At 41.1% G+C, this 18,608-nt stretch overlaps 5 protein-coding genes across 12 annotated transcripts; 4 read left to right on the top strand and 1 right to left on the bottom strand.

The window, feature by feature from the left end:
- The first annotated feature begins 227 nt into the window (after positions 1-227).
- Positions 228-3,344, top strand: LOC119123633 (translocon-associated protein subunit alpha-like). The gene is made up of 9 exons (XM_037252896.1): positions 228-371; positions 1,166-1,284; positions 1,353-1,446; positions 1,517-1,644; positions 1,724-1,858; positions 1,981-2,057; positions 2,356-2,434; positions 2,543-2,636; positions 2,721-3,344. The coding sequence occupies exons 1-9, from the start codon at positions 302-304 to the stop codon at positions 2,783-2,785; spliced, it is 861 nt and encodes a 286-aa protein (XP_037108791.1). The 5' UTR covers positions 228-301; the 3' UTR covers positions 2,786-3,344.
- A 223-nt stretch (positions 3,345-3,567) lies between these two features.
- LOC119123645 (neuritin-like) lies at positions 3,568-7,419 on the top strand. The gene is made up of 3 exons (XM_037252911.1): positions 3,568-3,834; positions 4,365-4,518; positions 5,250-7,419. Exons 1-3 carry the CDS (start codon positions 3,783-3,785, stop codon positions 5,482-5,484), a joined length of 441 nt encoding a protein of 146 aa, XP_037108806.1. The 5' UTR covers positions 3,568-3,782; the 3' UTR covers positions 5,485-7,419.
- A 393-nt stretch (positions 7,420-7,812) lies between these two features.
- Positions 7,813-10,503, bottom strand: sys1 (SYS1 golgi trafficking protein). 2 transcript variants are annotated; one of them, XM_037252908.1, is made up of 4 exons: positions 10,349-10,503; positions 9,482-9,722; positions 9,329-9,396; positions 7,813-9,193 (listed from the first exon to the last, which is right to left on the bottom strand). In XM_037252908.1, the coding sequence occupies exons 2-4, from the start codon at positions 9,641-9,643 to the stop codon at positions 8,953-8,955; spliced, it is 471 nt and encodes a 156-aa protein (XP_037108803.1). In that variant the 5' UTR covers positions 9,644-9,722; positions 10,349-10,503; the 3' UTR covers positions 7,813-8,952. The 2 variants fall into 2 exon arrangements, with proteins under 2 accessions (XP_037108803.1, XP_037108804.1); XM_037252909.1 differs by having other exon boundaries at positions 10,422-10,484.
- Positions 10,504-11,075: 572 nt separating this feature from the next.
- On the top strand, positions 11,076-15,489 carry LOC119123619 (peroxisomal succinyl-coenzyme A thioesterase-like). 6 transcript variants are annotated; one of them, XM_037252860.1, is made up of 12 exons: positions 11,076-11,223; positions 11,733-11,853; positions 12,647-12,850; positions 13,076-13,175; positions 13,476-13,666; positions 13,727-13,899; positions 14,044-14,160; positions 14,360-14,445; positions 14,611-14,704; positions 14,786-14,866; positions 14,950-15,085; positions 15,173-15,489. In XM_037252860.1, exons 2-12 carry the CDS (start codon positions 11,745-11,747, stop codon positions 15,271-15,273), a joined length of 1,392 nt encoding a protein of 463 aa, XP_037108755.1. In that variant the 5' UTR covers positions 11,076-11,223; positions 11,733-11,744; the 3' UTR covers positions 15,274-15,489. The 6 variants fall into 6 exon arrangements, with proteins under 6 accessions (XP_037108755.1, XP_037108752.1, XP_037108757.1 ...); XM_037252857.1 differs by having other exon boundaries at positions 12,617-12,850; XM_037252858.1 differs by having other exon boundaries at positions 11,097-11,223; positions 11,722-11,853; positions 12,617-12,850.
- Positions 15,490-15,762: 273 nt separating this feature from the next.
- Positions 15,763-18,535, top strand: inpp1 (inositol polyphosphate-1-phosphatase). Of its 2 annotated transcripts, none has more exons than XM_037252876.1 (6): positions 15,763-15,980; positions 16,855-17,060; positions 17,141-17,201; positions 17,270-17,470; positions 17,546-17,720; positions 17,800-18,535. In XM_037252876.1, exons 2-6 carry the CDS (start codon positions 16,857-16,859, stop codon positions 18,287-18,289), a joined length of 1,131 nt encoding a protein of 376 aa, XP_037108771.1. In that variant the 5' UTR covers positions 15,763-15,980; positions 16,855-16,856; the 3' UTR covers positions 18,290-18,535. The 2 variants fall into 2 exon arrangements, with proteins under 2 accessions (XP_037108771.1, XP_037108770.1); XM_037252875.1 differs by having other exon boundaries at positions 16,849-17,060.
- The last annotated feature ends 73 nt before the right edge of the window (positions 18,536-18,608 follow it).

Raw genomic sequence — 18,608 nt, 5'->3', positions numbered from 1 at the left:
GTTCATGACCGTGCCATTCATCGGAGCAAAAGAATTAATTAGCAATTAACAACATTCTGGGGTAGGCGTGTCAACATGCCCCCCCCCCCCCAAAAAAAAAAGAATAAATATTGAAAATCCGCTTGTGCCGAACCGCCAGGCAGTAAAATAATGTCTGACCCCCCCCCCCCCCCCCCCCTTCTCCAAGGATAGTCGATGGGCGGGTCTAAACTCTCTCCAGCCACGCCCCTTCCAACCGCGTCTCTCTCTTCTGCAGAACGCTGATGTGTAACTAACTTCAGTCTGCAAACTCGCTCCAAAAATGTTTACTTTCGGATCAAAAATGTTGCTGTTGCTCCTCCTGGCTTTCCCCTGCGGCTTGATATCTATGGGTAAGGTATTTTTAGACCGTATAATTTCTTTTTGTACAGTTAAAATGCGAATAAGACTGTCAAACATATCGACGTGGCATATTTCCCATGAGAAGATGTGAAGCCAGTCGGCCGTGTGCATTCTAAACTACTTTTCTTCATGATCTGAAACGATCAACTTCATGGATATTATTGATCGTCTACTAGTTTACAAGCGCTCATTCGGAATGAATGAATGAAAGTTATCGACGTCTGCTAGCGTTAAACGTGAGGATTTCCCACATGCGCGGACACGCACACTTGAATTTATTCGCCAGCAAGTACGCAGATGTTTTAAATTCATCTCTTTAAACTTGAAGTGTGTCGATGGAGCAACACGCCTGATGGGACACGTCACCATAGGTGAAATACAATTTGGAGGGTTATCTGACGTCATAGGTCAAGCTGCCCTACTCTGCTGCAGTGTAAATTTGTCCAAATATTCTTTTTATAAAGTGAATAAAATATAAAAAAAATTAAATTCCATTGTGACTTCCAGTACTTATCCTCAATTTTATATTTTTGCAATATGAATAACCTCCAGATTTGAATTAGTGATTATCATGCATGCATCTATGGAAAAAAATGTTTGTAGTATGCTCAAAGTAGCTGCAAATGTTTACAAGAACTAAGCATACATTGTCTCCATTACCTTAAGATGAATATTTTGCAGGTGACTAGCGAGTGTGTGCATCTAATCAAACTGCTCTGTTGCAAATCACTATATGTACAAAATTATGAGAATAAAAATCTAAAATGTCTTTATTGTTGTGCAGGGAGAGTGTCTGCCAACACTGAATCTTCTGAGGACATTGACCCAGATGCATCTGTTGATGAGGAAGAAGAAGATGACGAAGAAGAGGTGCCGGTGGAGGAAGATCAGATCCAAAGCTCTGTATGTAAAAAAAAAAACTGAGAGGTATTATTTTCCAATGGACCTCTAATAACACAATTGTATGTCAGGAAGGAGATGACGACGATGACTCTGACGCGGATGAGAAATTGTTAACATCTCACACTGATGCCGACACAACCATCGTCTTCACGACAGGAGAAGGTGAGTCGGTTTTTCTTTGGTTCAGCATTGCACTCTAATACTCATCTCCTTATGTAAATAAATCCTTTAGAGTTTCCTGCCAATGAGATTGTGAGATTCCTAGTGGGTTTCACCAACAAGGGCAGTCAGGATTTCACCGTTGAGTCCTTGGAGGCCTCTTTCCGTTATCCCCAGGACTTCCAATTCTACATTCAGAATGTAAGTCAGATCAGGAAGTAACGATATTTTTTTCAGAATGACCACCTCGTATCCTAATAGGTTTTATTTGATTGCGTAGTTCACAGCTTTGCCTCTGAGTACGGTGGTTCAACCGGGCGCGCAGGCCTCCTTCGAATATTCTTTCATCCCAGCTCAGCCCATGGCCGGTCGTCCATTCGGTCTCGTTATCCTCCTCAACTATCACGACACTCAGGTGAGCCAGTACAGTATTTGTCATTATGTCCTTTTTTTTTTGCACCGACGACCACATCATCACAAAAAAAAGATGAAATCGCTATCTTTTGTTCATACTGAATGTTTGTGATTGTTCTTCAGGGCTCAGTCTTTCAAACCGCCATTTACAACCAGACTGTCACCATCGTTGATAAAGAAGAAGGACTGGATGGTGAAACGTAAGGCATTCCTCTTTTGTCCTTTTTTTCATAGATATTTGAATTTGAAAAGAAATAATGCTCCCATTCCATCAAGTCTTATTTCACAATTAATGCCCACAGAGCCAGCTTGCATTTCCCTAAAGTGTTGTCCTACCAAACTGTAAAAGGAGGTGTGAAATTGGAGTTGTCAGATTTTTAGTGCAAGAAGCTCATCCGCTTGTGATGCCTCCCACCTTTCTATTGGTTCATAAAATGTATGTATCTTAAGAAACATTTCCCAGACTTAGGCTAATGGCTGCGTTATGTTCTTTTGCAGAGTGTTTATGTACATCTTCCTCAGCGGGCTAGTGGTGCTGATGCTCTTTGCGATGTACCAGGTTCTGGAATCACGGACGGTAAGTATTTTTAAATCAATTCTACGATTTGAATTCAGAAATTCCCCTGGTACTCTACTGTTGGATTTTTTTCCTTATATGAGGAAGGTTGTGAATTTTGTTTTTCAGAAAAAGAGAATCTCAGTAAAGTTCGAGAAGGGCACTGTTGGGAAGAACGATGTGGACATCAGCTGGATTCCTCAGGAGACTCTCAATGCCATGAGTAAGTTCTTTTTTTTTTTTTTTTTTCTCCAACTATAATGTAATTGAGGAAATTTGATCCTAATTTCTGCTTTCTATCTCTCAGACAAAGCTTCTCCAAAAAACTCACCACGGAAACGAACCAAGCGGGCAGCCGGAGCGGATCAATAAAGCTGTTGCCTCTCCTTCAGTCAACATAAAGTCCACGAGGATTTCGAAGCTCATTTCCTCGCACATGTCTGATGCGTGATGAATGACAGTGTTTGGACTTGTTTCAATTTCTGCTCCGCTGCTCTTAGCGTTGACATCTTGACACTATCTGTACTGATTGTTCAGTTTAAGTTTTTTTTGTTTTTTTTTGTAACGATGAATGTTTCTGTGTGAGTACACAGGAAATGGGTATGGCTGAAAGCATCTCAGCATCTGTATGTGATACAGTTATCAGCCTTATCTGTCCGTGCCATTTCATAGGACCTTCAAAAAAGCCATTTGAATTAGAATCTTTATAGTCAGTGTGCAACAATGCAATGCAATTGTGATTTTAAAAAAAACAACACTACATTGTGTCCTTGAAGTGACATTTCAAAGATAGCAGAGTGATGGCAGCTGCAATTCGAACAAAAAAAGGTTTTTCTACAGGTCGTTGGATGATTCCGAAATGTGTCTTGAAGGGGTTACAGACTTTGTTGAAAGACTTTTTGGAGAAAAATAAATTTTACCAAAAAAAAAAGAAAAAAAAGATGTTTTTGTTTTGTGGCATACAGGTTTAGCAAGTCTTTTGATCTTTTATTTACACATCCTGCATGGAGATGAGCTGATAAAAAGATGAAGCAGCGTGATTAATCTGTGATGTATCAAGGTTGCAGGAGGGAGAGATGGAGGAGGCAAGGATGGAGGAGGGAGGGGGCTGCCCGCTTCCGAAAGGGGGGCGGTTAGCTCATTTTTCCGTCGGAGGGGAGAGACAACGTCATCGACCGGAGCAGGGAAGGGCTTTGTGCACACACCCACCGATTGTTTCTTTTTTTTTTTTTTTTTTTTTACACTCTTGTACTGAAACACGACTCGTGTCAAAATATGAGCAGCTAATTTTCCCAGCGCCTTCTTTTTGTTACTCCAGGTTCCTCTAATCCGATTAACGATCGCATCACGGAGCGTGAAATGGGATGACATGGGATTGTTCACGTCGACCAAGACCGGGGAGATCCTCGGCTTTGCCTTAGGTAAGACATCTCCGTGCTGTCGTATTTTTTTATTTTTATACATCTTCCTGCGTGCAGCCATAAGTGTGACATCAGTGCTGTACACGCCTGACGGGAACGTTACATGAGACATGTGGTCGATGGAGTACACGCAGAGATTAAAAAAACGCAAGCAGGCGCAGTAAGTTTTTTTTTTTTAAATGCCCGTTAGCGAATGCTTCTTTTTACTTGGTCCTTCCAAAATGTCCTTCTGCATTTCGAGGGGGGTGAGTGAAGTTCAAATGATGTTGCCCAAGTGATTTGATTCAATTAAACCCGAGAATTATTTATGTATGAGCTCTTCAGAAGTGTCAAGTGGAGATGTGGGACACATTTAGAAAGAATTATAATCTCAGTCAACCTTTTTTTGTGAAACATTATCAAGCGTCATAATGGTCGACACATCTGCCTCACAGTTTAGAGGTTCTGGGTTTGAATCTCGTCTAATATCCTCATCAAGATTCAATTGCGCTCTCTGTGGTAACAAGATGTCACCTGCATGTGTATTTCAGTGATCCTTTCCATCTCCATGCTGGTGGATTCATCAGATGTGAATTGTGACAACGTTTACAAGGACTTCTCTGATTGTGTCCTGGAGCTGGGGGAGAGCATGGACAACTATCAGGAAAACGTGACCAGCGAAAGGGGAGTGGCGGCTGTGTGCAGGTGACACAAGATGAAACGTGAAAATAGATCAAATGTGAATACAATTTCTAAGGTGTACAACTGCAGCACCATATCGATTTTTCTCTGCTTCTTTTTTTAGCTTTTGGGCCGGGGGGCAAATTTGGCAACGCAGTGCACTGTGATCTAAAACCGCTATTATAAAGAGCATTTTTAAATGACAACTGTTTGTAAAAGGAGAGTTCTCGATCAGCTCCAGTGTCAGATTTCATTAGATGGAGAGTGTAAAGAGTTCATTTTTATCAGTAAGATCCATGACTGAGCAGAATAATGCAAATGCAAGGAAAGCTCGGCATCTCGTGACAAAAGCAAAGAGCGCAGTCCATCATCCGGGAGGAGGAAGACATCCAGTATGGTGCTGAGACACTGAGCCACTCATCTAAATAATTTATGACTCTGCTGGAGTGGTAATGAAATTCCAGGGTCTGTTTTGTCATTGTTATTGCACTCCACCACCGGTTTAGACAGTGATTTACACATGAGCTTTCTGTTGAGGAATTTACTCTCGCAATAACATCAGTGATATTGTTTCTCGCTGGGAAGCGGTTACCATGGTAGTTAAAGCTCAATTTGACTTACCGCGAGCCGCCGTATCCATCGCCGTGATGGATTATTGACAAGTAACTGAATCGGCGACAGCCAGCAGGGATGAATTGTGGATAATAAGGTAGATGATTGGCGGTGCTGATCTGATGATGCTTTGTTTGCCGCAGCCACTGGGAAGCTTTCCACACGTGTGCCCTGACGGCGCTGTCTGACTGCCAGCAGGAAGTCAGTTCCATCTGGGAGACTCTGAGGCAGGACTCCCGAAAGATGCGTTTCCAGGGAAGCTTGTTTGATCTGTGTAGCCCCAGCTCGAGTCCAAGCATGAGGTCACCTGTAGCGGCGTTGACCCTGCCGCTAACGGCCATGTTGCTCACCACCGGGCCCAGATGGTCCTTCATGTAAAGGCGGGCGCTGACGACGAGGAGGAAGGAGATGGGAAGAGTGAGGCCACAGTTTCTATCGGGCTCAGTCCTCGCGAGCACAACCTAAAGCCAAGGAATGCGACAATGATTATCGTGACCTTAGTATCTTCAGTTATAGTCAAACTCATCTTGGAAATCAAATTGTCAAAATGATGTAGTGGTCACACCAATGAAGTGACTTTTAAATCAAAGCACCATGTACTTTTAGTTGAAGAGTTTAACATTCAGCAAACGGTTCCTCTCGTTCTGTACGCTCAATATTGCCAACAGTTAGCTTGTTGCTTAGCTTTGTGCATTACGTTTGCTGTCGGATGCTGGCCATGCATTTTATACCTGGAGATAGAAACGCTTAAGGGATTTGCTATCGCTACCTACTTCTTTGTGCTAAGCTAAGCGTATTTACAATATATTGTAACATCATTTAGTGCAAAGCTATGATCGCTTCATGAAATTCGCATGATTTTATACGAGTGCTCATTCTCACCGTGTGTGTTAGCAGCATTTTTTAAATCAAATTTTAATTTTCATGAAGTTGAAAGGAATTCAGGAGGAGGATTAGCCTTAATTATTATTGGCCTGTCAAATATTAGGAATTCTTCTAATGCTATCATACAATTTAGTTTCTTTATCAAAGTAATATTTCAATGCCCTCCAGGGACATGTTAAAGTTGAAATAAAGATTCTGAGAATTTTTGCCAGGAAAGGAACATTCTAACAATGTTGAAATAAATAGCAAGCAGTAGCCCCTCCTTTTAAAGTAGTTTGGCCATGACAATCAAGCTTTTTACAAAAGCCTTTTTCGCAGCACATCTGTTGTGAGTGAAGTTCCATAGATCCTTTTGACATGCCAAAAAGTGTCATTTTTACATTGTTTTGAACTGTATTTGCTCACCAAATGTTTACATAGGCAAGTCAAATTTGTGATATTGTCAAAGCAATAGAAGCTGCTTTTGTAATGTAACAGTATTTTCAAAATACATTTTTTAATATAAAAAGTGCTTTCATAGTACTTTTAAAAAATTAGGTACAAAATTTATGGTAAGACCAAAACAATACAAAATCTTAGCTTCTCCATTGAAATGTTTGACACACTGACTCATCTACATTACATGTATTTTTTTTCACACATTGTAAATTTAATTATAGAGTGGTGTGATATTTATTGTCATGATCAGTGTTTCAGTTTGGTTCACCTCGGCCCAAACTATTTGACCCTTCTGGTCAATAAACTGCCACAGGCATTGTTTTAATTAGGACATTTGCATTTATAGATCCACTGACACTAACAAATAGTCTCATAAATGTACTGGTAATGAGAAGCGCTATTTATTTCTAATGTCAACATGTTCTGTATTCCAACAGTTGATCTCTTTTTCCTGTTACCTCTCTCGTCGTATATTTGCATGATGACCGTTTTGTGACGGTGCTTCAGATCATTGGGGGATGTGATGATTTGATCGCAAATAAACGTATACTAATGAGCGCATGAAGATGTACGACTAACTCCAAAGCACATCAGCTGCCTTTCTCACATCCGTCACCCATCTTGCACCCTCCCTTCTTCTCAATCGGCATGCTCCTTCTGGTTGTTTCTATTTATTCTCTAAGGTTGCGCAGGTGCTAGCATGATGTCATCCATTGTGTGTATGCGGTAATGAGAAATCCAATTGTCCTCAAGCATGAGCAATATATAAGGTCACTTTCACAAAATGACTCCTATCCCTCCGTGTGTATTTCAAGAGCGCATGATCATTTTTATCATCACAATGATTTGATTAGAATTTAGGGTAAAACTCTGAATGTAAAGTTCAATATCTGTTTTTGTTTGCTGCTAGAAAGGCACACTACTGTTTAGCATACAAGCAATATATGGCGGTCATGTGTTTGTAATAAAGCACCAGCGTTGTAAAACATACGGCTTAAGTCTGATGTCTTCAGAGGAATAAAGATGGAAAGCAAAACGTAAGGGTTGAATCAATATGATGGAAATGGGTCAGATAAAGTTTTTTCTATATGACCCATTTAGAACAGAGTTTCTGTTTTCAGTCTTCCCTCCAGCAAAGCGTTGGTAATGAGGACCCTAACAAGCAGGTTTGCACCCATCAGTGCGTTCCCATCTGCTACTTTCCACCTGGACGTTTTCAGCGGTGAGGCAGTGGGGGAAGAAAATGAAGGATCATGGCCTAAGGTGAAATCTCGTCAGAGAAGCGAAAGCACGGTGGGACCATCAATAGGTTTGGGCATCTGATGCATAGACATCGAATATCTTCCACCGTTTCCTGATTCGGAATCACTCTCTTTCAACCACTGTGAATTGGTAGTGTTTTATTAAAAAAAGCAGACTTTTTTTAATGTCAATAATAGGTCCATATCTCAGCTTCTTTGTATTAAAATAACACATAAACCAGAGTTCAAATACTGGGTGGTATGGGATTTTTTTTTTTTGGGTGCAGCGGGGTTAATGTTTAGGCTGACTGTAAGAGAGAGTATTGAGGGCAATAGTGTAAAAATGTCAACCTCTCATCTTAATCCAGCTGGACACTTATGCATTGCTCATAAAATAACTTTCTTGGAATAGCATCACCACTTTGTCAAATCATTACAATTTAGTTGTAATGTAAAATCACAGCTTTAATTATAGAAGGATTTATGTAAAGCTGTATCGTCAAACGAGTTAACGTAGAGGAACTTCAAAATTCATTAAGCTAGTGTTTTAAAAGCTTGAAGGAAAGACTGCCCTAAAACTGCTCCAGAACTATTTGCGTCGCTCAATCAAATATTTTTGCAGCTCGTCAAAGACTTGTCTGGAACAGAGACATTGTGCTGTCATGACACAGCTGAAAGCAGACAAAAACCTCCCAAAGAGGCCCTCATGTTGTCTGAATATATTATGACAAGGGAAGAGGAAAACAAACACTTGCTGCGTAAAATGCTAAAAACATTTGGTTAAAAATAAAAAAATACTAGCCCAATTTGACCTTGACCACAGGGAGTAAAATTCACTCTGACCGGGGACACCTTATTCACACATTTGATTTCAATTATACACTACTTTTTATTTTAAAAAATTAAATAAAATAGTAACTGCTACTGTTTTGTTATGTGAGGATTGCTCCAATGTTTGTTTCCAACTCAAACTAGGTTGCAGTCATGCAAAGACATTTGACTAACAGTTTACACTCCTCCCCCCCTCTGAGAACAAATATATTTAACCAGAAAAAACAAGAACCAAGAAATCTAATGCAGCAGTTCACACGAGTTCATAGAGAAGATGCAGAGAAAAACTGTCCATAGCTGAATGGAAATTCAATAATAAATAGGCCATCTGATGTGGAGCTTATATATACAGTCCGATGTATGTGCCACATTTGCTTTCTTCAAGCAGTTCGTTCAAGATGTCTCAAACTGTCCATTTTCAGCAAAGTGCCAAGAAAAAAAAAAAAATAATTCAAAGGTTAGACTTGGGTCCAGAATTGACTGGAATGGCTCTGAGCTCAGTCCGCATGCACAAGTACTCTCCGATGACTGCCATCAATGCCATGCAGGCCAAGTTGACAAGCCACCAGGACAAGGAGGAGGGAAAGCGAGAGTTATAGATCCAACAGATGATCAAATGGAAGAAGTGCACCGTGACGGTGAAGTCCAGGCACTGCTTCCCTCGTCGGATGAAGAACCACAAGCCCAGAGCGCTGCGGCAAAGATACCTTCATTATTAATTCACACTGAAGACATAAAAACACACTGAGCGCCGCATGTATTCTTTATATAAAAGTACGGTCCATAAATACAGGGACGAGGACATTATTTTTATCTCCAAGCCTCACCAGGTAAGAGAGTTCAAAGCGAACGCCATCATTGACAGCCTGCCCAACATCGGTGCAAATCCAAGGACCTGACAAAAATAAAACAAGTGTCACCGATCGTATGAATTTCAACACGGTTCAGATTTAAAACGGGTTAAAACGAAGCCCACTCACTTCATAGCTAAAGATTTGGTCCAGTGAAGCATGTGTCGGCACCAGGCTGTCCACACCCGCCAACCACAAGCCGAGAAAGCTGTAGTAGATGCACTGCATCAAGATGATTTGAAGCACAATGAGAACAGGGTCCCAGATGTAGCTTCGGAAGTGGCTGCCCATTGTGGACTCAAAGTGCACGTCCAAAGGAAGCTTTTAGCTGGCCGGGCTGTTAGCAGACATGGTGCTTCGATTGCAAAATCTGAAGAAGAAAAAGAAGATATCTTAAATAGAAGTCCTCATTCTTTCAACCCGTGGTTACATTTAACAGACTTGATAAGAGCTGCTCGCTGTCTTTTTGGCTCTAAAACAGCTTGATGTATAAAGTACGTAATTCATTCAAACCTTGTTCATTACAATAATTAGTATTATTATTATCATCTCACACAAGTTGTGATACATGTGGCATCTGCCTCACAGTCCTGAGGTTTAGAGCTTGAAACTTCGCTCCAAACGGATTCTCCTGAATTGCATATGTAATAGAGAGGCGACGAGCAATTAGTTGCGTGTCTCTTCAATAGTAGCGCGTTCATTGTTTTCCCAACAATTTTGAGCTTGTGATACCCTTTAATATGAACGACACATCAAATGCTGAAAGGGATGGTCAGAGGTTCGAAATAAACTAGCCGAAGACACACTAAGTAAATCGCAATAAAATGCAATACAACACAATAAAATGCGACTGCGTGCCTTTCAGTTCAAGCTAATTGAGCAGATACCTTCCACTCTGGTTTAGCTATACAACAATACAAGTTAGAGTGGCTATTCAATACGAGAAAAAAACGGAATCTCTCAACCCAAAAAAAAGAGTGATAAAACGGAACAGACCTAGTCACTGAATGTGTAAAGATGTTTAACTACATTAATTTAAGGACTTTTTAACGCCTTTTCATTAGCTTGCTAAGATCCAGGCCTGCGTTCCAACGAGACAAGTCCAAAACACAAGCAAGTCACAACGTTGAACCGGAAATCTTTTTGAACCGGAAGAAACATTTTGCACTTTAGTACGACCTTTCAGAATAAAACATTTTTTCAGGGAAATTAATTGATCACGTTATTTCTGTATCGTTTTTTTGTCACAGTTAATCAGTCGGATAAATAGTTTACTACAGTGTAAAATGCCTTTTTAATGTGGTAGGTGTGAACTACAATCAATGACAATAAAAAGCTTTGTAGATTGGTGCCATTCATGTTTTTACACTGTTTTTATGTGTGGAGAATGGTTAAAAGTATCGTACTCTACTGCAATGAAAAAAACTCTAATTAGGGATGTAAAGTCTGAACATGTTTTTTTTTTTAACCTGTATATCTTTCATATTCATCCTCTGAGTCATTGCAATAAATAATATCAACATGAATAATAACATTAATATTAATTAATTGATATGCAATCAGGAGTCTTAAGTATTGGTTATTATTGTATTTATCTGGCCATTTTGTGATATGTTGTATGCAATTTGTCTTTTCAAATGTTGGGCAGATAACTTTATAAACAAAAGTTATAAAATAAAAACTCTTGAATCTTGAAAAGGGCGTGTATGAGACAGTTCAGGGGATTGTTACCGGTTTTTCCACTGTAAAACATTCTGACACGTTAAAGCAGGTCCTGCATAGTTCTCCAGAGATATCTCACACGCATAACTATCAGGAGTTACACCTACCCAAACATCTGGACAAAATCGATTCTTGTGAATATTGTTAAGGTAAGACTTTATACATAATACAATACATTTAGGTTTTGGTTTTACACACAACCTAAATGCAGAATCTTGCTAATTGTAATGGGTCCACCAGAACAGTAATTGGCAGTAAATATCATGTCAGGATATATTATTATTATTATTATTATTATTTAGTATTGCTCAATTCTCTAAGTATAATAAAATCATCCACATAAAAAGATTTATAATTCATAAGGTCAATGAATGAATGGATGCATGGACCCGACTGGGAATGATAAATTCCCCATGAGAACAGGTAAAATGTATGTCAAATTCGTAATATATTAAAATTACAAGCTGACCTCCTCAGCAAGCATTATGTTTATTTTTCTTTGACTCTGCAGAGAGTAAAGTGTCAAAGTTCTTTAGGAGCACATTAACCCTTCGGTGATTTCCAGGATGTGATTGTTAACTCATTCGGGGCTCTATTGAAAGCAGTTCGGAGACATCACAGGATTGTTTCTTGTTTCTCCACTTATGTCCATTTCCAGGACAGACTTAGCATGATTTGGACTCAAGTGCGAGTGGCAGTATGCCGGCATCTCATAGGAAAGTCACTGACTCCAAATGTTGGTCTACACAGAAAACATTGCTGTTTGCACCGAACGGCAGGTAAGAGACAGTGCATGCAGTACAAACATTTGTGTTGGCACATACTTTTAATATTGATAATTGCTCAAGAAAATGTTCAAGCCTCACGTTTAGCTTAGTTTCAGCTAAGCATGTTCTTGATTTTGTTGTTCGGATTGCTTCTAACAGCAAGTGTCATGTTGCTGAGTGGACTGTTTAGCGTTGATGTATAGACGCTGCTTCCCCTGCTTTTGGGATTCACAAATTGCCAATACCAAAGGTTCTGTCTATTTGTTTAAATTAATCACAAGTGAAATCAACTCTTACTTTTGAAATATGCAGAGATCCTCTCCGTGATGGTCACAATAGTCAGTCAGAAACCTCACCATGTTTATGCAAACAAGTTGCTGGACTCACATTGACTTCAAGGTGAATGTTAATGATTAGGCAGCAACTGGCTGCCTCTTGCCCACACTCAGCAGTTTACAGTTATAAATACTGAAACTGATTATTCCTGTTTCTTTTATTGCTGTGAATTCATTTTTAATAAAATATTTCTTGAGCTTATAATAATCATAATAACCACAACAGCTAAAATGAATTGTAATTATTTGAGGACACTGCTAGCTAATCTGCATAGCCATAATAGTCATCAGTCAACATTAGAGTTTGCCCCAAGTGTAGCATGTACAGGCAGAACAAAAAGGGGCCAAGTAGTGACCCTTGAGGGACCCCATATGTCATGGCCATAGAATCAGATTCAAAACTTCCAATGGCCACAAAACAACTCGTTTCCTCCACATAGGACCTGACATTACACACTTGTCTCCACCAGCGATGCGATGGATCAGTACGGGTCCAGCTCCTGTGTTGACAGCAGCTCCAGCCCGTGGCCTGGTGGACGATCCACTCAGCATAAAGGCGGCTTTTCTGCCACCACACCATCCGGTTACATTGTGCGCACAAATGCGCAGTGAGGATGGTGACCTGTGGGAGGCTTTTGGCCACTATAACACAAGTGCAGATGGCACTGTCAACCGTGAGTCATGTCGAACACAGACTGTTAATTGATAATATGTTGTGTTTGTGTGAAATGTATTATTTTTAACGTGATTGGCATAGTTTTCTTAGAATAAAACCATCGTGAGCTGCGGTTGTTTTCAATAATTATTTATTATGGCTCACTGGCTAAAATGAAAATTCTACTCACACATTTGATGTAGCTGCTTGTGATCTTTTTCTGTCCTTCTTGTGCCTTCAACAGTGGCTAGGGATCATTCTGTGGGTGGTTCATATCTGGGACATGAGCCAATGGGTCTCTTCTGGGCCCTGCAGCCAGCACCTGGGGAAAGGGAAGGTTTAAGGCAAGTGGGAAAAAAATCTCCATTGAAGTTGTCTTGTTTTGAGTTGTTTGAGTGCTTCTTGTAGTGCCACAACCTCCTTTCATTATTAATTCATAGTCAGCATAGATGCCCATTGTTTCTCTGGTGTTTTTTCATACAAATTTGAATACAAATAGAGTTGTGCCTTGAGATATTGAGTTATTTGACCACTCTTGCAACCCAAAACAATGAATGGAAAATGCAATTAATCCCTTCCAGTCACTACCAAAAAACGTCAATCAGGCAGACACAAACATTATTGTTGTTGTTTTTTTTGCAAAGGCTGCGCAAGAAAAATGTCGAGATTCCCCACGTTGTGGACATTTCCTTGCTGGAAGGTCACGTGACTCCCAGAGAGCGAGAGAGCGCTGAGCTGGCTGTTGCAACCACTGAGCGCTGGTACATGGCACCAGGTGTTCAAAGAATAGACATTCGCCAAAATGGAGTGGTGGGAACATTATTCTTACCACCAGGTGAGCGCAAATGTGACTCTTCATCACTATTTATCTGACCTAGTTTCACATTCTCTGCAGGCCCAGGCAGGTTTCCTGCCATGGTGGACTTGTGGGGTATGGGTGGAGGACTAGTAGAGTACCGCTCATGCCTATTTGCATCCAGGGGCTTTGCCAGCTTCAGCGTCGCCTTCATGGAACACAAAGATCTGATGGTCCAACTGGATGTTAACTCTGCGGATGCATATATGAAGGCAAGAAGTTAGGTGACACCATGGGTTCAAAGTGTGAGAAAGGCTCCGTCAAGAACTTTCATCACACGGCAGGTTATGTTCATGACTGACATGAAGTGATCAAAGCTGTCTAATATTTTCCTCCCCCCACCCTCTTTTGTTCAGAAAGCGTTTAATATTCTTCAGGATCATCCTCAGATCCACGGCGATCGAATTGGTGTCATTGGTCTCTCGTATGGAGTCTACCTAGCCCTCCGATTGGCCACTCGCTCTGAAGTAAATGTACGTCGCGAAGTTATGTATTGTATGTTATGGCAAACATTTACACATATCAAATCCTTCTCATGTTTTGTGTGGTGTGGTACCTCCGCCACAATCGGTATTCTTTAACTTCATTCTTTATTCATCATGATGCAATGTTGGCAGTGAGAAACCAGATTGTTGCTTGCCTGATATTGAAAAACTTCAATTTATTTTCCAGCCATCCTGTTTGGTTTGTATAAACGGCCCAGCAGGAAGTAACGTGGAGCTCACACGAACCTTTTGCATGCCTAAAGTATCCGAAAGGTATTTGACAGTCGGAGTTTACAGTTAAGGTCATAGGTTAAGGTTAAGGTCAACACATTGTTGCTGAATGGGGATGGAAAACAAATTTTCATATTATGAAATTGCTCAAACACAGCTGAACTTTTCTAGGTGATGTGAAGTTTTCTTTTCAATCTTGATTTTCAGTGCCCAGCGGTTTTGGCCACGGGATGATGCAGGCTATCTTAGCTTTAAGGACATGTCTTTACCCAAAAACTACTCTCCTGGAACCGTAGTGGAGGTGATATGAAGATCATCTTGGCAACAACGAAAAAATAGGAGGAAAAAAAAAAAACGCTTGAAATGTGTCTCATCCTTGCAGTTAGGGAACCTGGCCTGTCCAATGATGTACATTTTGGGTGAAGATGACCAAAATTCTCCAAGTATTGAGAATTCAAACATGGTACATATATATTAATTTATCTCATCACGGTAGATTTTGCTGCACATTTAAAGTTAACGCAGCTCAGTTTATGTGCTTTTCAGATTGACCATGTCCTGAACGCATCCGGTAAATCCCATCTGTATACCTGTTTGTCATATCCCGGTGCCGGGCACCTGATTGAGCCACCTTACACACCGCATGCACGGATATCTGTGTGGAGAATCAAACCAGAAAAAAGTGAGATCACCAAATTGCGATTTGGTTTCCCGTGTTTCTTGTGAAACGTGCATATCTGACCGCTGCCCTCTTGTGCTTCTCCTGCAGTACTCGCTTTGTGGGGGGGTCACACTGCACCACACGCTGCTGCACAGGAAGATTCTTGGAAGAAAATCCTGAATTTTTTGGACGAAAATCTGAGAGCGTGAACTTTATTTCCATTTGATGTTAATGAAATTAAATGCAAAGTTAGATTTTCCACACAGCTCACAGATTCACCGCTAGGGGGAGGTGTTCAGTCGTGATGACAATAAACAAATCTCTAATGATGTACAATACAAGTAGGAAGAATGACCCAGACTAGAAAAAAAAAACGGCATCTATTTTATCTTACGTGTTTATTAAATCTCTATAATGCATCCATCCATTTTCTTTACCATTACTGTAGTCACAAGTGTGCTTGATGCTATATCCAAGCTGACTTTGGACGAAAGGCAAGAAATTATTAACATGACCAGTGACGTAACATGAATAATATTTCAAATGTAATGGGCTTTTTTTTTTTTTTTTTTTTACAATATTCCAATGTTTTGAGACGCACCTGCACTGTTGTCGTGACGTTTCAAGCTGAAAGATACTGGAAGGTCTGATTCGCACATGAACGCATCGTGCGCCCCCGCTTCCTGTTTTGCTTGTGCGCGCCTCACTTCCTGCTTGCTGGGACGTGAACGCACCACCGCTCGCCTTCCTGTCTCTGACGTCAAGAACCTGGAATATAGCAAGAAAAAAAAAATCCTCTCATCACTAATGCAAGAGTCGCATCGAATTATCAGCGAACTGTTACTCGCGGCACCGCGGGACGCTTAAAAGTTTATTTGACCGAGCAGGATAGGACAACGTTTGAAAAGTGTCTTTGGTAAGCTTTTGCATTCCTTTGCTTAAGGTGTGAACCGAAAACATGCTAACGAAAACAATAGCCGCCCTAAGAGCTGCAATGCTGCACAATTATTAGTCTTTATTGGTCGTAAAGCCGAGTTAAAGTCAGAAGACCTAAATAGGAGCTTCTGCAGCTTCTTATAACTGCATCTTTAGAAAACATAACGCAATAGTTATTTTATCATTTAATATTTTGGTATCACATAAGTGGACACCCAGTGTATCAGCTATTTTCCTTCAAACTATGCGTTGCTAAAAAAAAAAAATGGTTTGCTTTCCAAAGATATATCCATCTTAATTATTGTAAACAATTAAAAATGTCATCTACAATATTTGGAAATTAGTTCTACAGTACCACTACCACCTGAACAGGTGACGTTTGGTAATAATAAATATTTTGTATTTGTTTTCACTGCAACTATAAAACGGTTTAACAGTACTCCCTAAATTAAATAAATTGTCTTTATTGTGCTGAATGTTTATATTTGAGCAAATGTGTGTTGTAAGTTTAAAAAAAAAAAAAAACTTGACCTTGAACGTGGTTGATCTTGAAAATCAAAATCAGGGTTAATAGAACTATCCAATTACGTTATTCCATGTAATTAGTCTGGAAATAATTGTTTATTTACTACAAATAATGTACTTTTCCCAAAATATCTGACTAAAACTGAATCGTACAAGAAATTTAGCATAATGGTGGCAGATTTAGTGATGTAATGACCCACATCCTCCCACAGCACTTTTCCCGCCACATGCCCTATATTCATTGGGTGCTATAATTAGCACACCGTATACAAGGCGCACGTCACACTTTCCAACTGTGTTTTGACTCAAATCTCCTCATCGAGATCCAGATATGGCCGAGCTGCTGAGGCTTCTGCTGCAAGTCTCGGAGAAAGCTGCCAATGTGGCACGTGTCTGCAGGCAGGAGGCGCCTCTTTTCCAGCTCCTGGTCCAAGAAAAGACAGGAGATGACAAGAACAAGAAGTTTGTGCAGGACTTCAAGACGCTGGCCGATGTTGTGATCCAGGAGGTGATTCGACATGATGTTGGCACTCAGGTATGAAGGTCACCTTGACCCATGAATGATCCAAGGACTTTTTGTCTTTCATAAATGTGCCTGTTTATGTTTGTATTCAGTTCCCTGAAATGGTTGGCTTCATTCATGGAGAGGAATCCAACAAGTTTGAAAATGGACTTGGTAATTATCTCAAAGTTGATAAAAATATAATGATGGCGGTAATGGCAGACCTTTATTCTGTCTCGCAGGTGAGAGTGTGACGGTAACGGTGCGCGGCAGCGAGGAGGAGACGGCAGCACTTCTGGCCACAGTGCTGGACGGCGACCTGACGGCGGCGGCGCTCCTGGCACGAGCCATCCACCAAGACCCGACCACAGTCGACACCAGTGCGGATGGATTAAAGGTGCCGCTCAGGCCTTCCGAGCTTGGCATTTGGATCGACCCGATCGGTGAGCGTCTCATTCTCAAAGCAGAAACCAAAAATGTCAACGGGGCGTTAAGTGTTTCTTATCTGGTTGATTCAGATGCCACCAGCCAGTATATAGAAGGTCGCGAGGAGGTGCTAGAGGAGGGCCACCTTTCACCTTCAGGTCTGCACTGTGCTCTGGTCCTCATCGGGGTTTACCTCCGTAGCACAGGTGAGCCTGTCATGGGTGTCATCAACCAGCCATTCAACTGCAAAGATCCCGCAGGCGGAAGGTGAGCTGTGCAACTTTAATCTAGACAGTGTTAGTCTGTATTGCTTGAAAAATGTTTCAACCTGATTGTTTGTTTCCAGCTGGCGAGGAAAGCTCTTCTGGGGCGTGTCCTGCGACGACGTCAACGTGTGCTCGGTGTCACAGCCCAAACCTGCACCAGAGAAGCGTCGAGGGCTGTCGGTGGTGCTTAGCTCCAGCGAGAAGCAAGTGGTGAAGGACAGTCTGACTTCCCTGTGCGGACCTGAAAATCTGATGTACGCCTCGGGAGCCGGTTACAAGATCTTGTGCGTCATTCAGGGCCTGGCCGACGCCTATGTCATCTCTGAAGGAAGCACCTTTAAGTGGGACTCCTGCGCGCCTCACGCTCTGCTCCGAGCCCTCGGCGGGGGGGTGGTAGACCTGACGAAAAGTTTAGAGTGCAGTTCTGAGGCCAAGGTAGAATTGACCTATGACCAGCCTTACAGTGAGGGGAAAGGTGCTGACCGCTGGGCCAACTACGGAGGCCTGGTGGCATATGGAGACTGTTCCCGGCTAAGCAGCATTATGGGGGCTCTGAGAGGAAAGCTGTAGTTTGAATTTGGTCTGACGTCACACTCGATTCTGTTGTAGAGAAAGGTATGGGGATATTTTAAAGGTAAACACTTTTTAAACCAAATATATATGTCTATATAAGTGGGCCAAATGAGATAAATTTCTGGGGATTTAAGTGTGGAAAAATGTGTGTTGAGTGCTGGACAGACAGGCTTTCTTCGATAAACACCTTCCAGAGAATAATGTAAAAAAAAAAAAAAAAAGCTGACATAAATGGCTTGAAGAACCTGTTTGTGGACACTGTGAAGGGTGAAAAAATGATCTGGCCTCGAGAAGAGCAGGAGTCTGACCTGTAACT

Source organism: Syngnathus acus, chromosome 5 (genome assembly GCF_901709675.1).
Source record: "Syngnathus acus chromosome 5, fSynAcu1.2, whole genome shotgun sequence".
Lineage (NCBI taxonomy): Eukaryota > Metazoa > Chordata > Actinopteri > Syngnathiformes > Syngnathidae > Syngnathus > Syngnathus acus.
Note: the sequence above shows the minus strand (reverse complement) of the source record. Positions and strands in the feature narration are given on the sequence as shown.

Excerpts from the sequence above, each read along its gene's own strand:
- LOC119123633 (XM_037252896.1), top strand. The coding sequence starts at position 302 with ATGTTTACTTTCGGATCAAAAATGTTGCTGTTGCTCCTCCTGGCTTTC. Across the intron at positions 372-1,165 it reads CTGCGGCTTGATATCTATGG|GGAGAGTGTCTGCCAACACT; the intron begins GTAAGGTATTTT and ends ATTGTTGTGCAG. Across the intron at positions 1,285-1,352 it reads AAGATCAGATCCAAAGCTCT|GAAGGAGATGACGACGATGA; the intron begins GTATGTAAAAAA and ends ATTGTATGTCAG.
- LOC119123645 (XM_037252911.1), top strand. The coding sequence starts at position 3,783 with ATGGGATTGTTCACGTCGACCAAGACCGGGGAGATCCTCGGCTTTGCC. Across the intron at positions 3,835-4,364 it reads GATCCTCGGCTTTGCCTTAG|TGATCCTTTCCATCTCCATG; the intron begins GTAAGACATCTC and ends TGTGTATTTCAG. Across the intron at positions 4,519-5,249 it reads GGAGTGGCGGCTGTGTGCAG|CCACTGGGAAGCTTTCCACA; the intron begins GTGACACAAGAT and ends TGTTTGCCGCAG.
- sys1 (XM_037252908.1), bottom strand. The coding sequence starts at position 9,643 with ATGGGCAGCCACTTCCGAAGCTACATCTGGGACCCTGTTCTCATTGTG. Across the intron at positions 9,397-9,481 it reads ACCAAATCTTTAGCTATGAA|GTCCTTGGATTTGCACCGAT; the intron begins GTGAGTGGGCTT and ends TATTTTTGTCAG. Across the intron at positions 9,194-9,328 it reads GCTTTGAACTCTCTTACCTG|CGCTCTGGGCTTGTGGTTCT; the intron begins GTGAGGCTTGGA and ends TCTTTGCCGCAG.
- LOC119123619 (XM_037252857.1), top strand. The coding sequence starts at position 11,745 with ATGATTTGGACTCAAGTGCGAGTGGCAGTATGCCGGCATCTCATAGGA. Across the intron at positions 13,667-13,726 it reads AACATTATTCTTACCACCAG|GCCCAGGCAGGTTTCCTGCC; the intron begins GTGAGCGCAAAT and ends CATTCTCTGCAG. Across the intron at positions 13,900-14,043 it reads CTGCGGATGCATATATGAAG|AAAGCGTTTAATATTCTTCA; the intron begins GCAAGAAGTTAG and ends TCTTTTGTTCAG.
- inpp1 (XM_037252876.1), top strand. The coding sequence starts at position 16,857 with ATGGCCGAGCTGCTGAGGCTTCTGCTGCAAGTCTCGGAGAAAGCTGCC. Across the intron at positions 17,471-17,545 it reads CATTTGGATCGACCCGATCG|ATGCCACCAGCCAGTATATA; the intron begins GTGAGCGTCTCA and ends TGGTTGATTCAG. Across the intron at positions 17,721-17,799 it reads AAAGATCCCGCAGGCGGAAG|CTGGCGAGGAAAGCTCTTCT; the intron begins GTGAGCTGTGCA and ends GTTTGTTTCCAG.